General features: G+C 40.4%; 2 protein-coding genes and 2 non-coding genes across 5 annotated transcripts; all 4 read right to left on the bottom strand.

The window, feature by feature from the left end:
* Nucleotides 1-572: 572 nt before the first annotated feature.
* hspa8 (heat shock protein 8) lies at nucleotides 573-6,550 on the bottom strand. Of its 2 annotated transcripts, XR_009709205.1 has the most exons (10): nucleotides 6,406-6,550; nucleotides 4,305-4,518; nucleotides 3,795-4,000; nucleotides 3,361-3,513; nucleotides 2,478-3,033; nucleotides 2,065-2,267; nucleotides 1,641-1,839; nucleotides 1,305-1,537; nucleotides 864-1,122; nucleotides 573-805 (listed from the first exon to the last, which is right to left on the bottom strand). XR_009709205.1 is itself a non-coding variant. In XM_061249871.1 (9 exons), the coding sequence occupies exons 2-9, from the start codon at nucleotides 4,507-4,509 to the stop codon at nucleotides 928-930; spliced, it is 1,950 nt and encodes a 649-aa protein (XP_061105855.1). In that variant the 5' UTR covers nucleotides 4,510-4,518; nucleotides 6,406-6,550; the 3' UTR covers nucleotides 573-927. The 2 variants fall into 2 exon arrangements, 1 of the variants encoding a protein (XP_061105855.1); XM_061249871.1 differs by having other exon boundaries at nucleotides 573-1,122.
* Nucleotides 2,340-2,436, bottom strand: LOC133134175 (small nucleolar RNA SNORD14). Its single transcript, XR_009709286.1, has one exon. It is a non-coding gene; the product is annotated as a small nucleolar RNA SNORD14 (small nucleolar RNA).
* Nucleotides 4,079-4,175, bottom strand: LOC133134173 (small nucleolar RNA SNORD14). The gene has a single exon (XR_009709284.1). It is a non-coding gene; the product is annotated as a small nucleolar RNA SNORD14 (small nucleolar RNA).
* Nucleotides 6,551-6,652: 102 nt separating the features above from the next.
* LOC133133713 (cytotoxic and regulatory T-cell molecule) lies at nucleotides 6,653-15,006 on the bottom strand. Its single transcript, XM_061249872.1, has 10 exons — nucleotides 14,936-15,006; nucleotides 13,232-13,378; nucleotides 12,975-13,127; nucleotides 12,752-12,871; nucleotides 11,566-11,748; nucleotides 10,453-10,560; nucleotides 9,162-9,230; nucleotides 8,712-8,861; nucleotides 7,654-7,758; nucleotides 6,653-7,531 (listed from the first exon to the last, which is right to left on the bottom strand). The coding sequence occupies exons 1-10, from the start codon at nucleotides 14,982-14,984 to the stop codon at nucleotides 7,374-7,376; spliced, it is 1,242 nt and encodes a 413-aa protein (XP_061105856.1). The 5' UTR covers nucleotides 14,985-15,006; the 3' UTR covers nucleotides 6,653-7,373.
* Between the last annotated feature and the right edge of the window lie 54 nt (nucleotides 15,007-15,060).

Here is a 15,060-nt window from a genome sequence, read left to right as displayed (position 1 = left end):
TTTAGCACAGGCATAATTTATAACAACATAACTAGCTAGTTAAAAGGTTGGTACATTTTCAGTAAGATCTGAAAGACAAGCAAGCAAAGGCATTACAGATACAATAGGTAAGATTTTTGTGTTAAAACATTGTTACAAGACCATTCCCATCATTGAAAAAGGCTCATTTACATGTTGACTCAGCATTTGCCTATGTTTGAAGGCGCTTGTTGCTGCTATTCCTCTCTTGGCCATTAGAAGTCCAAAATTACCTATTGTACCTTTAATTAATGTCAAAGAAAGGTAACAAGATTGAGATTTTTGAGATTATTCAAATGGCCAGGGTATGTAGGCCACTCTTGCATATATGGCAGAGGGCACTCGTTTCAGACCTGATATTTCACAGCAAATGTCACAACTTGCAACTTCATGGTTTCAAAAGTACACTATTGCCACAGACCCAGTTTTTGGTATACCAAATATAAAACAGTTAATTTAAGCTGAACTGCCAGTTTTAACAATTTAAACATTTTCTAAGCACAGACACGGTTACCCCAGGTTTCATATTTGTGATTTTCAATAAAAGGCACAAATGGGGAAGGTAATCAAATTTTATTTTGAATGGGCATTTTCAAGGCAGTAACAGTGGACGGCAAATCCTTACAAAAGAAAAGTGAAAATGTCCTGCTTTATGTAGTTGAAACAAATGGATGCACCAACAAACTGACAATGAACGTGCAGAAAAATGCAGTTAACTTTTTTTGATCCCTGTTATACCATTTAAATCCTGTGGCAGAGAATTAAAGCAGACACTAACCAAAATGCTTGAACTGTAATTTAGTTATCAAGAATTAGAGTCGGTATCCTTCAAATTACTCTACCCTAAGTAGAAGTATGCTACCTAAACATTGCTGAACAGAAAGAGGTAGCTGGTTGACACGGAATGGCTTAGTCGACTTCCTCAATGGTTGGTCCAGAGGATCCACCTCCGGGGGCAGCGCCAGCCCCTGGGAAACCGCCAGGCATCCCTTCTGGCATTCCCCCTGGCATACCACCAGCACTCTGGTACAGCTTTGTGATGATGGGGTTGCACACCTTCTCCAGCTCCTTTTGCTGATGTTCATACTCATCCTTTTCAGCAGTCTGTTCAAATGGGAAAAGAGAATCCCTAGGGTTGAGTACTGCAATTTCAGGAGAATGTAACAAATCGCCCAAGTGGAGTCAACATCCAATTAAGTCCATGTCTGGTTTCAAACCATTCGCACGGAACTTTTCAAACAAACATGGCAGTTTAATACTTTCCAAGAAAAAAAGGTGCATCTTACCTGGTTCTTGTCCAGCCAGCTGATTACTTCATTGCACTTGTCCAGGATCTTCTGCTTGTCCTCATCACTGATCTTGCCCTTCAGTTTCTCATCCTCCACAGTGGACTTCATGTTGAAGGCGTAGGACTCCAGGGCATTTTTGGAGGACACCTTGTCGCGCTGCACATCATCCTCAGCCTTGTACTTCTCCGCCTCCTGGACCATGCGCTCAATGTCCTCCTTGCTGAGACGACCTGTTTGCATTCAACATTTCAGATTTGGAAGATATTCCTATACTCATGGCATCTAGAGAAGGTGACTATACTTTTGAACCCCCAGTAAAATTCCCCCTTGTACCTTTGTCATTGGTGATTGTGATCTTGTTCTCCTTGCCAGTGCTCTTGTCAACTGCAGAGACGTTCATGATGCCGTTGGCATCAATGTCAAAGGTCACCTCAATCTGGGGAACACCACGGGGTGCTGGGGGAATGCCAGTCAGCTCAAACTTGCCCAGTAAGTTGTTGTCCTTGGTCATGGCTCTTTCACCTTCATAGACCTGTATAAGCATCCCAAGTTACAAGCACCTGACATAATCCCCTATTACTTGACAACCATTTTCACTGACACAACATGACATAATCAGTAGGTCAGCTCAGACATCCAAGGAAGGCACTTGGGCCATCTCTGGTCTTTCAACCTCTGGTGGAAACTACAAATGACATAGGAATCAACTTCATCACAGCGAACCAGGAAAACCCCAAAATCCCATCCAAACTCTCACCTGGATGAGCACACCGGGTTGGTTGTCAGAGTAGGTGGTGAAGGTTTGGGTCTGCTTTGTGGGAATGGTTGTGTTTCGTTTGATCAGAACAGTCATGACGCCACCAGCTGTCTCAATACCCAGAGACAGAGGGGTGACATCAAGCAGCAGCAGATCCTGAACATTCTCAGACTTGTCACCAGACAGAATAGCAGCCTGGACCGCTGTCAATAAAAGGGAAATAAGACATCATTCATACTGAAAATAACAGTTCACTTCCATATGTTACTATGGTCTCGCTCAGACATCCAAGGAAGGTACTTGGGCCATCTCTGGTCTTTCAACCTCTGGTGGAAACTACGAATGACTTAGGAATCAACTTCATCACAGCAAGAGTATATGACAATTAGCAAACCAACACGAACGAGCATTACCTGCACCATAAGCAACAGCTTCATCAGGGTTGATGCTCTTGTTGAGCTCCTTGCCATTGAAGAAATCTTGCAGCAGCTTCTGGATCTTGGGAATACGTGTAGAGCCACCCACCAGGACAATGTCATGGATCTGGGCCTTGTCCATCTTTGCATCACGGAGTGACTTCTCAACCGGATCCAAGGTGCCACGGAACAGGTCGGCGTTCAGCTCCTCGAAACGAGCCCTGGTGATGGAGGTGTAGAAATCGATGCCCTCATACAAGGAGTCGATTTCGATACTGGCCTGGGTGCTGGAGGATAGGGTGCGCTTGGCTCTTTCACAGGCAGTGCGGAGACGGCGAACAGCTCTCTTGTTGTCGCTGATGTCCTTCTTGTGTTTGCGCTTGAACTCGGCAATGAAGTGGTTGACCATGCGGTTGTCAAAGTCTTCCCCACCTAGATGAGTGTCTCCAGCTGTCGACTTCACTTCAAAGATTCCATCCTCAATGGTGAGGATGGAGACGTCAAATGTGCCACCACCGAGATCAAAAATAAGGACGTTGCGTTCTGAACCAACCTGGAAAATGAAGGGGATTTATCTTTTTTCAATTAAAAAATATATATTTTCTCAGATATCCAAGGAAACACTCTTCGGTTATCTCTGGTCATTATCTCTGGAAACTACAAGATTCAGAAATAAAATCCATCATAGTGAACATTTATGTATGCATGTAAAAACGTATAATTTCAGGTTCTGCCCAAATAACCTACCTACTAAATTCAGCATACAATCCTACCCCAATTACAGATTATTTTTCCATCAAACAATCTTAAAATCAGTTCTACATTAACCTATCTATATTAGCTTCTGAAACTTATATCTACCTTTGTAGGGAAGTCTTACCTTCTTGTCCAATCCATAAGCAATAGCTGCAGCAGTTGGTTCATTGATGATTCGCAGAACATTTAGACCTGAAATTGTACCAGCGTCCTTGGTAGCTTGCCGCTGGGAATCATTGAAGTAGGCCGGTACGGTCACAACAGCGTTTGTAACAGTCTGAAATATGGAGAATTAACATAATGGTGAATAATTATGACTGGGACCTGGAAGGTTGGCGGTTCAAGCCCCAGTGTAGCCATGATAAAATCCACTCAGCAGTTAGGCCCTTGAGAAAGGCCATTAACCCCGCATTGCTCCAGGTGGGATTATCCCCCGCTTAGGCTAATCTACTTTAAATTGCTTCAGATAAAAGTGTCAGCTAAATAACAAATATAATTATTATAATAATTATTATATTATAATTATTATAACAAACTCAGGCACTGACTGAAATTTACCTTTCCAAGATATGCTTCAGCAATCTCTTTCATCTTCACCAACACCATGGATGAAATCTCCTCAGGGAAGAAGGTTTTCTTGTCCCCTTTGTATTCAACTTCCACTTTAGGACGACCGCCGTCGTTGACGACATTGAATGGCCAGTGCTTCATGTCAGAATGGACAACAGAATCATCAAACCGTCGGCCAATTAGACGCTTGGCATCTGTGAAGAACAGTCCAATATATAAAATATGTAAAGATGACATCTTGCACTAGATTTCAATCTGGTTTAACACACTGCTCACTCAGACATCCAAGGAAGGTACTTGGGCCATCGTTGGTCTTTCAACCTCAGGTGGAAACTACGAATGACTTAGGAATCAACTTCATCACAGTGAGCCACAATGCATTTTTAAAATCAACCCACTCAATAGGCTACATGGTGGAAATCATATGAATTATTTTCAACCAGGGATAGGCAGAAATGTATAGCAAATAAAGACCTGAACACTGCACTTAAAACTTACCAAATACTGTGTTGGTGGGGTTCATTGCAACCTGATTCTTTGCAGCGTCTCCGATCAGCCGCTCACTATCAGTGAAAGCAACATAGCTGGGTGTGGTCCGGTTTCCCTGGTCGTTGGCAATGATCTCAACTTTGCCATGCTGGAAAACACCTACGCAGGAGTACGTCGTCCCCAGATCAATACCAACTGCTGGTCCCTTTGACATGTTGCCTACCTAAAGGGGAATAACATTTGTTTGCATCCAAGAAAGGAAGATCGTGAGAAAAGCAAATCAAAGTTTCACACTTTAATATACTTCATGGGCTAAGCTGAACATCGAACTTAGGTCACTCAACATCCAGCTAAAAAGAAAGATTTTTTGAATTGGAAGTATCTTCTTGATAATTGTATTCAAATTCCCTAACAAAGACATTGCAATACCCATTTCAGAATTGATTCCAGAATTATGCATCTAATAATTAATTCTGCCGGTGGGGGCTTCCTTCTCCGGCAGCGCAGAAACAATAATTTAAGGGACATTCCTAAATGCTTTCCATGTACAAAACTGGCTGTTGCAGCCAAATCTGAATGACATTAACACCAGAGACTGAATTTAATTTAGGGTTGGGCAATATGCTGACATAATTATTGTATGCAATAACTGTCACCACCATGTGGTGTATTGCCCTTCTTTTAGTCTTTTCTTTAATTAAACATGATGCGGTAATAAACACACAAATTTCAGCAGCAGCTTAAATAGCTTCAAGGGAAAAACATCACCACTTATCCAGTGTTTACAGCATTCCATGTGATTGACAAAAACACATCACATGCGACCTTTATTGTATAGTTTTATTTTGGTCCAATCTACGAGCGAATTGTGTGTTTGACAAATTAGTTGATTGCACTGGGTAACTAGTGGCAGCACATGTTTACACACCTGCCCTCCAGGGCTTGAGTTGACCACTCCTGTGCTAGATGGACCAGTGTGTACGCTCAACGTGACAAAAGATTTAGAGGTAACGGAGACCTAAACTAACGTAAATGTCATTTTGTCGCCTACTGCTGTTGGCTATGTAGCCAGGTGTCGCTGGTCTCTTATAAAACCGCTAGCTATCAATTACAAGTTCCTATAAATTACCTGTATGTGAAGGATATTTTGTGGGAATCGCAGTCTCGGTCGCATTCACACACCGTTTTAAAGCTACGTCCATCTACCCGACTAAAACACTTTGTCGTAACGTCCGCCTTTTTGACCGCCCATGAACTATATTCCTCCCCCGTTGGTTCGCGTATAGACAGCATTTCTCCGCGAGTGACAGACTTGCCCAAGGCACGACTGTAACGGTTAGCCTACCCACTGAGCAGCCTCCCACTTTGCTAGAATATTCTAGCCAACGTTACAGCAACTGATGATCTGAAGCGGTGCCTCGCTTTCACAAGCCATACAAAGTCAGATGGGATTGCATAACGTCACGTTCTGGAAACTTCTGAACAACCCGTTCGTAGCATGTCTTCCTGTCTTTCCACAAACCACCAGTTAGTAGGGAAACCGACTCAATTATGACCACCGATCATACTTGACGTTATTTTTTAGCGTATCATGCTGCTGTCAATAGTACTGGTTTAGCTAGTGCTACTTTCAAAAACCGACAGCTGGCAAGCTAATTGAACTTTTACTTGCAAAATCCCTATCTACGTTAGCTAGTAGCTACAGCTGTCAAAACAGCCTGAGCCTATTGGGTACTTCATCGTGAAATTTCAACCCACCACCAAGCTAAACATATTAGTTTTACCAGCATACAGTAACTTGGACAACTGACTTAATGTTAACGTTAAGTTAACTAGCTATCGTTGGCAAACGCAGTCCAAGGAGTGACTAAACCGAACGCAGTTTTAACGTACCGGTAACTTCATATAATACAACAAAATATACGACACAACATTAGCCAATTGTCTAGCAATCTAACGTTAACGCTTGCTAACTTAAGTTTAGTTAACCACAGCTAGCTATGATCGTTATTCGTTAGCTTGCTACGGACTGCGCTGACGTTGCATTATTCCTGCAATTATAAAAAATGTCTTCATAACATATTGATAGTTTCAGCTACACTATACTTACCTTAAAAATCAGCGATGGATGAAAAACAGATGATATTGATAGTTTGTACTCTTCCAACTTTCCTATTACAACCGAAAGGACAGTGGAACGTTCTAGAACGTATATATAGTACAGCCCATAGCCAATCACATGCCAGAGCTGTAACTGACAACACAAACGCAAATACAGAACCAGAACTCGTTGAACAAGGAATTCTTGTCTCTGATTGGGTAATTATTTTAATACTGAGTTTTTATCAGAATTTCCAATCTCTTGTGCTCGTTGTTAGGTAATACAGGGGTAAGCAACTGAAAAGATCAAATTTAAGGGAGGAAAATCACTTCTTGCAATGAGCACCTTTGTTACAGTAGGTGGTGGTAGGTACCTATCAAGAAGGGAGATTTTGCCATAAAACCAACCGAAGTCATACAATTCCTGGCAATATAAGGGATTCACGTCTTTGTAGCTGCTTATTGGGGCTAGCTTCAAGCTACAGTCTGCCACCATTCATTCATATTGGCCATATTCTCAATTCAGGTGTGAAGAAATTGGGTAAAACATTATGTCCTTATTGGACATTCACACATGCAAACTCATTTATGTATATGCATACAAGGAACTCATTCTACATTTTTTCTAAAATATAAAATGCATTTATTAAACCAGCAATAACAGTAAAATAAATAAATAGTTGCTATAAAATACATTCACAGTGCAAAACAAACTTGTCTGCATTAAAGAATCATTGGCCTGATTGACCTGAGGACCCTATTATTGCTTTTATTCCTGTAGGAGCCTCTCAGCAGTCTTCATGGGTTTCCATGTTGATCCAGGCAGGAGTCATCATTCAATTGCAGGGAAAAGATTTTGAAATGCCAGATGATAGCAGCTTGGTAAAGTCCAGCACAAATCTGCTAACTTACACAATCCATGTGGAAAAGTACAGTAAAACCTGCCAATCACACCCTTGTAGTGTTTGATGGTAGCCCCTATAGTTCTGTCTCCTTTATCTGATGGCTTGTGGTCACTACACAGGGGTTTGGGTTGTCCCTCTGAATTTGGGCAGTCTCTTCACTTTGAGCATTAGTTGCATCCTCGGCAGGAGGTTCCTCAGCTATGTATCTTGTGAAATTGGTATTCCGATATCCTGCAAGAGAGGAGGGAAACAAAAGATTGCAATCATTTTAAGGGTACCGTATTATCCTCAGTGCTTGTGGAGCATGACTTTAATTGGCAGCATTTTTAAAGCTGTCAAATTCTAATATTTACCTGGATTAATAACGCTAATCTGAAGCTTCCTTTCTTGAGAGAGCTTTTCTTCATTGCTTGATTTTGATCTACTGCTCTCCAATGACTGTTCAGAATTTTCATTTTCTGGAATGACAAAAATAGCAAACATTACAGGCCTACTCATACAGTAATCCATTCATCCATTATCTGAACCCGCTTATCCTAAACAGGGTTGCAGGGGGGCTGGAGCCTATCCCAGCATACATTGGGCGAAAGGCAGGAATACACCCTGGACAGGTCGCCAGTCCATCACAGGGCACACACACCATTCACTCACACGCTCATACGCTCATACGCTCATACGCTCATACCTACGGGCAATTTAGATTCTCCAATCAGCCTAACCTGAATGTCTTTGGACTGTGGGAGGAAATCGGAGTACCCGGAGGAAACCCACACAAACACGGGGAGAACATGCAAACTCCGCACAGAGAGGCCCCGACCGACAGGGATTCGAACCCAGACCTCCTTGCCCTTGAGGCGGCAGTGCTACCCACTGCACCATTCGTGCCGCCTCATACAGTTGTTGTTGTTGTTGTTGTTGTTGTTGTTGTTGTTGTTGTTGTTGTTGTTATTAGTAGTAGTAGTAGTAGTAGTAGTAGTAGTAGCATACCATAAAAATGATATAATATTAGACAAAATAAGATAACTAAATGGAGTAAATATTGAATATGTACAGTCAGTGAGCACTTTATTTGGTATTTATTAGACCAATTTTTATAGATTTATTCTGCTATCTACTTAGAGGTTTGACACATTGTGGGTTCAGAGATGCTCCTCTGCATACCACTTTTATGATGTGTGGTTATTTTTATTACTGTCACCTTCCTGTCAGCTTTGACCAGTCTGACCATTCTCCTCGGACTGCTGTCATTAACAACGCATTTTTGAGGAACATATGCTGATTTATAAGACATGTCAGTTCATGGAACTTGTGGGTTTGTTTATAATGCCTCTCTCTGGAGCCCAGATGAATGGCCAAGCTGAGTAAAACATGGAACGGCTGTCCCGAGCATCTGATGTTTTTGCTTGCTTACCTATCTTCCAGATCACATGAGCTCTTCTCAGCTTGATCAGGAAGAAAATGACCACCACCAGGAGGCCAAGGATCAGACAAGTCACAAGGAAAATTAGCAGTGGGGCACTCTGTCTCTCATTATCTTGCTGGTCCCATTTGGTCTGACCATCTGAAGGTGATAAAGCTGCTGTTATTTTCTCAGAAAGCACTCATCACAACTCTCAGTTCTTACACCATGAGTACAGCTGAGTAATGTACAGTTCCTCTGTCAATTGTTGAAGTGTCATGAATAATGCTATGTTTATATTTTAAGTATTGACATGAAAACCAAAATAAGTGCATAAAGGCAATATTGACATTTATATACTACATTAGTAAATGTACCACACCAATGATAATGGAATATCAAATTCAGAACTCCAATTCCCTATAGGAAAAAGACCATTTGAAAGATTGAGATAGCTCTTACCTTCAGAACTGGGATTGCTGCTGGTGTTTGTTAATGCTGATACAGTGGTCACAGTTGCTGTGATGTTATCTGTAAAGATATAACGTACTCAAGTATATATTTTTGTCTGTTTTTTGGGGGGGGGTTTTTTTGTTTCAGGAAAAATTGCAGGGATGCACTGCCACCACCAGAAGGCAGTATATCTTATGAATTAAAATGAACCCAATCCAATCTAGTGGTGTGCATTTGTTAAGAGGGACTAAAACTTAAAAAGCAGTTGATATTACCTTTATCTACAATGGGTAAGTTCATTTTATTTGTAATGTGAAAATACATAAATAAGCATTATTGTCTAACCATAGTTTAAAATGAACCCAGTACCTTGGTAGCACACATTTAGCAAAAGAAAGATGATCATTTAAGGTGTAATTTCACACCTGCTATGAAGGGCTGTTCTAAACAAAAATACAGTCATTTTAAGTGCAAATTTATGCAGCAGTTTATATTTTTTCTCAGTTATATCAAGTGTGTGGTCATGAAACAACCAGTAAACAATTAGGGTTAATTAAAATGCAGGTCAAACAGGGTAAATACGAGGCTTCAAACTACGATTTAACACTGGTCACACCTGACAGTGTGACCAGTGGTGAAACAACCTGTCTTTCTAAACAGCTCTCCCAGAAATTAAAGGAGAGCTTGAATAATCAGGGTTTTAAAAAATCCAAGAAATATACACTCAGTGAGCACTTTATTAGGTATTTATTAGACTTATTGGTCTGCTGCTGTAGTCTATCCACTTAGAACATTTCTCCCATTGTGTGTTCAGAGATGCTCTTCTGCAAACCACTGTTGTAATGTGTGAGTATTTGTGTTACTTTCACCTTCCTGTCAGTTTTGACCAGTCTGGCCCTTCTCCTCTGACATCACTCTTTAACAATGACAATAACAGAACTGCTGCTCACTGGATGTATTATTTATTTAATTATTTGTACCATTCTCTGCAAACTCTTGAGACTGTAAATCTCTAGAGTAAATCACAGGAAATCAGAAGTTTCTGAGATAGTAAAAACCACCCTGACTGGCACCAACAATCATTCCACAGTCAAAGTAACTTAGATCACATTTCTTCCCCATGCTGATATTTGTATGAACAACAGCTGAACCTCTTGACCACGTCTGCATGCTTTAATGTATTCAATTGCTTCCACATGATTGACTGATTAAATATCTGCATTAACAAGCTGGTGTACAGGTCTAGTGTACAGTGTACAGTTGTGTTTATGACACATGCATAGGAAATGCATCTACTCACTGTTATTTCCTGAGTGAGGGTCTGTGGTTGATTGTGTTGCTTGTTCTGTTGTATCAGCTGTACTGGACCAATATCCTACTGTTGTAGTTGAGAATTCTTCTTCTGTAGCTGTGAGAAAAATGGGCTAAAATTACACTTCAAGTCTTTTACACTAAATGCCATTTGTCAATTTAAACATCTGTAATATCACATGAAGCTATGAATAACTGTACAGTTAATTGTCAAGTGCTGTAATCCTGAGAAAAAAGAAAGTACTGTTATACTGAAGGGTAGCATATCTGAACAGAAATGGTGAATGTCTGCAGGTGCCAAGAAAGATTTCTGGAGCAGTTGCTCAAACACTTTCACTTTCTGTATTCACTGAAAGTATGCCTTCATACAAAAAGTTACAGTTTTCTTCACCTTAAACAGAGAAGAGATTATAAGATCGTTGTCAAAATGCCCCCCACTGTCCATATAAAGACGTTGAGGGGAAAATACCTAAGAGTACGTAATGGATTGTGTTTCCCCCACGCACTCAGGCCACAGAACCACATGATTTTCACTTCCTGTTTCTCAAAGTGACCAGTTTGGAGACATCAGAGAAATCAGCACATTTATTGTAAACATTGTGACTCTTCTTTGATGTTGGCAGTATGTCAGTGGGAGTGGGATCGGCAGAGGGGTATGAAAATTCCTGTTGAACCATTCAAACGAAACTCGTTGTGTTCAGGGAATTATATGAATCTTGAATCTTTCACCAATATAAAGGTTTGGTTAGACTAGTAATTGTCTTTCACTGTTGCTTTTAAGTCACTGCATGTTATTTAAAGAAATACAGTACGTGTCATTCACATAGTTTCCACTCAATATGTGATCTTTTCATTTGTGAAAGGGCTATAAACAAATCAGCATTTTGAAATCACTGGCATCCCAAGTTGGGTTTCCTTGTTCCATCTGACCACAAACGTCTCTGCATTCTCAGCATTTTATGGCTTCAGACAACCACCAAAACTTCCTTCTAAACATCTGTAATATTATGTATTGACGTGATATATAGCACTGGCACCGAACTATTAAACAAAAAGAAATGCAAGCAGAAAAATCCTTTAAAAAAACAAAACACAGACTTACTATCTTTTCCAATAGATATGAAATTCATCAGATGGGAGTTGTACAAGGCTTTGTGGTGAACAATACATTTCACAGTCACCCTCCTCTTGTGAGATTTGACTCGGAGAATGTCAACTGACAAACATTTTTTATTTGTCAGGAATTTGTTGGTAATTCCATCACACTGGTACTGGGCATGGGGAGCTGAAGAAGAAACGTGTAAAAAAACATCTGTCAATCTTCCATTCACATTAGTCCATAGATATTTTGGGGTATTCAAAAAAACTAAACTACAATAACAGCTACACCTACATTGCCACAAGTACTTCATGGGGAATCAATAGGAGCCTCAGTTAGACTGTCAATATGTCAACCTGCCTTCTTGAGCTTCACTGGGGAAATACAGACTTTCAGTTCAGTTATTTTTGCTGAGAACTAGCAAGAGTTCCAGAGGATTCACTACGGGTGTCTATTAAACCATTGGCTCATTTCTCTATTTTTAAATGGTCTGCACTTATATAGAGCCTTTATCCAAAGCACTGTACAACTGATGCACCTCATTCACCCATTCACACACACACACACACACACACACACACACACACACACACACACACACACACAAACACACACACACACACCAATGGCAATTGGCTGCAAATGGCAGCCATGCAAGGCACCAACCAGCTTGTCAGGAGAAATTGGGGGTTAGGTGTCTTGCTCAGGGACACACAGCAACACACCCAGGGCAGGACTAAACCTCTGCTCTTAGCCAGTGTCACCTTGGAAAATATCTCTGAATTTTCTAGGTATCCACCCCATCCATGTTTTGCATATTCCAATGTATGCCTACTTTTGTGTATTATCCAATTACAACATATAGCCAGAATATTACACAATAATGCATCTTGGAATTCTACAACTGAACAATTTCCACTCCCCCCCCTTGACAAACAAACATAGTTCTGCGATTTTCTTTATAACTGTTGTTCTTGATTGTTAACAATTTGAATATTTAAAGTACAACTAGAAACCCATTTCTTGGAAGTTTGGTCATTGTGCACCAGGTTTGGTACCATGAACCATACATGTATGAAGCATGGAAGAAGCTCTTTGAATGATATAATTTAAATGCATTTTACAATAAAAGTGGCCATGCTGAAATATTTCACTATTGAGTACTTAAGAGCAGTCATTGAGCACTCACCATCAAGCTGTAATCCACTTTCAAATAGCCAAGATATTCTGGGGGGAGGATAGTTTGCCTCTGCTGAACATTTGATTGCGGTCCTGTCTTCATGCTCAGTCATCTCCAGTTTAGGGTAACCTTGAGAATCATAAAGCAGATATAATTCTCCTAGTCATACTTCCAAAATATTCCAACATTAAATTCAAATGAAAAACTCCATGAAATTAAGAATTATTCTTACCTAGAACCGTCACTTGGAAATGCTTTGTTGTAACTGATTTGGCGTACTGTAAGCATGTATAATGGCCTCCATCTTTAAAAGTGACATTAGCCAGGCTAAATGTATATTCTGAGTGGGAAGAGTTGACAAGACTGTAGCGTTTGTCTCGGATACCTGAAAACCAAGAAAAAAACCTTTTCACATTGAGGACAAAAACCTCTCACATGGACAAGCAGATATCCACACAGATAAGGGATGTATAGTAATTTCATGCTCACCTCTATGGCTGTTGAAGAATATCACAAAGCCATGTGGATTTTTCCATTCTAGATGCGTGAAACTGGCATCATGAATTGAACAGCTGATAATTAGTGTCTGCCCCTCCATCACGCTTATGTGACTTGTTTCCAAAGCCCCTGCCATGCCTAAAAAGTGGATCATAAGACAACTATTTACGAACGTGACATTAAGAGAAGTCTGAATCTCAAACTAGATAATATCATTCACAGCTGCTTGCCTCACATGCAGTACATCACATGGAAAGCAACATAAGTGTTAACTGACTGCCCCATTGAGCATCATAAAAAGACGAAAAGCGTTTTTTTAATCAAGAATTTTAAGACACTTGAAACACTCTTGGGTCTAAAATATTACACATATGGAAAGCGGTGTGCTGAAAAATGGAAACAATGACCAGGGCAGTGTGGGGTGCAGTGGGGGTGGGGTGCTAAAGCCTTTCCACCTACACGTGGGTGATTCATTAGCAGGGGCTGTTTTACAGTAGAGCTATATTTGTGGCTCAGTGTTCTGAATCATAGCTTTGCCCACTGGCTGTGAGGCTGCAGGGGCTGCAGTGAAAAGTGGAAAATAGCAGCAGTTCTGACAGACAGTGCTTCATAGGTGGGGGAGTGGGGTGAGATGGGGGGGCTCTGCTATCAAACGGCAAATATATTTGTCACATGTCTGCTGCGGCACATTTCAATGCAGGCCCTACTGCAACAGGAAACCACGGGTTGTAGAGAGAAGCTCCTCACATGAACAACTTGAAAGTAAAAAGGTTCAAATGGAGAAGCATAACCATATTTGATTTCTGCATTGTGAAGAAAAGTTTCAATTTTTTTGCTTTTCATTTGTCGCTTTACTTCCGCTTGGTTGTTTTGTTCATACTTTCAACATTGGTGCAGCGGGGGAAACTAACACCCACTGCTAGGTGGGCTTGGAATATTTTTCAGCCATAAGGTTACAGAATATTTTTGCACCTTATGTGGGACACATCAGACCACATAACATTAGTAATAATCAGAATGCGATGTGTGATTAAACTTCAGCACCTCCACAAACTGTTTCTGAACACCATTATATATAATCTGTAGTTATTCTTTTCCATGCAAATGTGAAATTTAATAAAGCATGATTTTTTTAGACACTGTACATAAAGTGTGGGTTATAGTGCACACAATGTTATGTTACAATGTTGGTGTACAGTATGGCGCAAAAAAAACGTGGGAACCCCTGGTTAAAAAGCATTTTACAATTAATATCTAAGTGAACAGAAGCAAACCTGACCAGATATGGAATACACATTCCACAACACAATTTTATATGATATTTCATGACATTTTAAAACTGGTGCAAAAACCATATTCACATTAAGATTTGGACTGTGATGCTTTGGCAGTATAAGATGATAGCATGTTTATATTTAAATGGTAGTACTGCACTTACATAATGTGCACTGTAAATGTAAATGTAAATGCTAGTGTTCTGATAGTTCTAAAACATTAAAAAGCACAATATAAGCACAATAGATTAATAAACAACCAGCAATATTATGCTGTCCATTTCTTTGTAGTCACCAACAGTCACAGTCCACATAAGCTTTCACCATGTAGCTGGTGTAGAAACTAAGCTTTCTTCAATCACCAAGATGCGAAATGTGTTTGACGAAAGGTTTGTGGCAGAAAGAAAAATGTTCAACTCACCCCTCACAACAAGGACTAGAAAGAAAATCTGTAGCTGCAGTGCCATCATCACACCGTCAGTCAGAAGTGAACTACCAAAGACACTTCCTCTTCAGAGACTTTATTCAGTGCTCCGTGACATCATC

Source organism: Conger conger, chromosome 7, assembly GCF_963514075.1.
Source record: "Conger conger chromosome 7, fConCon1.1, whole genome shotgun sequence".
In the NCBI taxonomy this organism is placed as follows: domain Eukaryota; kingdom Metazoa; phylum Chordata; class Actinopteri; order Anguilliformes; family Congridae; genus Conger; species Conger conger.
The sequence above is the reverse complement of the archived record's forward strand: the minus strand, read 5'-3'. Positions and strand labels throughout refer to the sequence as shown.

Coding starts and splice junctions, on each gene's coding strand:
- LOC133133713 (XM_061249872.1), bottom strand. CDS start 14,984: ATGATGGCACTGCAGCTACAGATTTTCTTTCTAGTCCTTGTTGTGAGG. Junction 12,872..12,974: donor TTTCCAAGTGACGGTTCTAG/GTAAGAATAATT, acceptor ATGATTCTCAAG/GTTACCCTAAACTGGAGATG. Junction 10,561..11,565: donor CATATCTATTGGAAAAGATA/GTAAGTCTGTGT, acceptor TTTTTCTCACAG/CTACAGAAGAAGAATTCTCA.
- hspa8 (XM_061249871.1), bottom strand. CDS start 4,509: ATGTCAAAGGGACCAGCAGTTGGTATTGATCTGGGGACGACGTACTCC. Junction 3,514..3,794: donor CTGAAGCATATCTTGGAAAG/GTAAATTTCAGT, acceptor TCCATATTTCAG/ACTGTTACAAACGCTGTTGT. Junction 2,268..2,477: donor AGCTGTTGCTTATGGTGCAG/GTAATGCTCGTT, acceptor TTTTATTGACAG/CGGTCCAGGCTGCTATTCTG.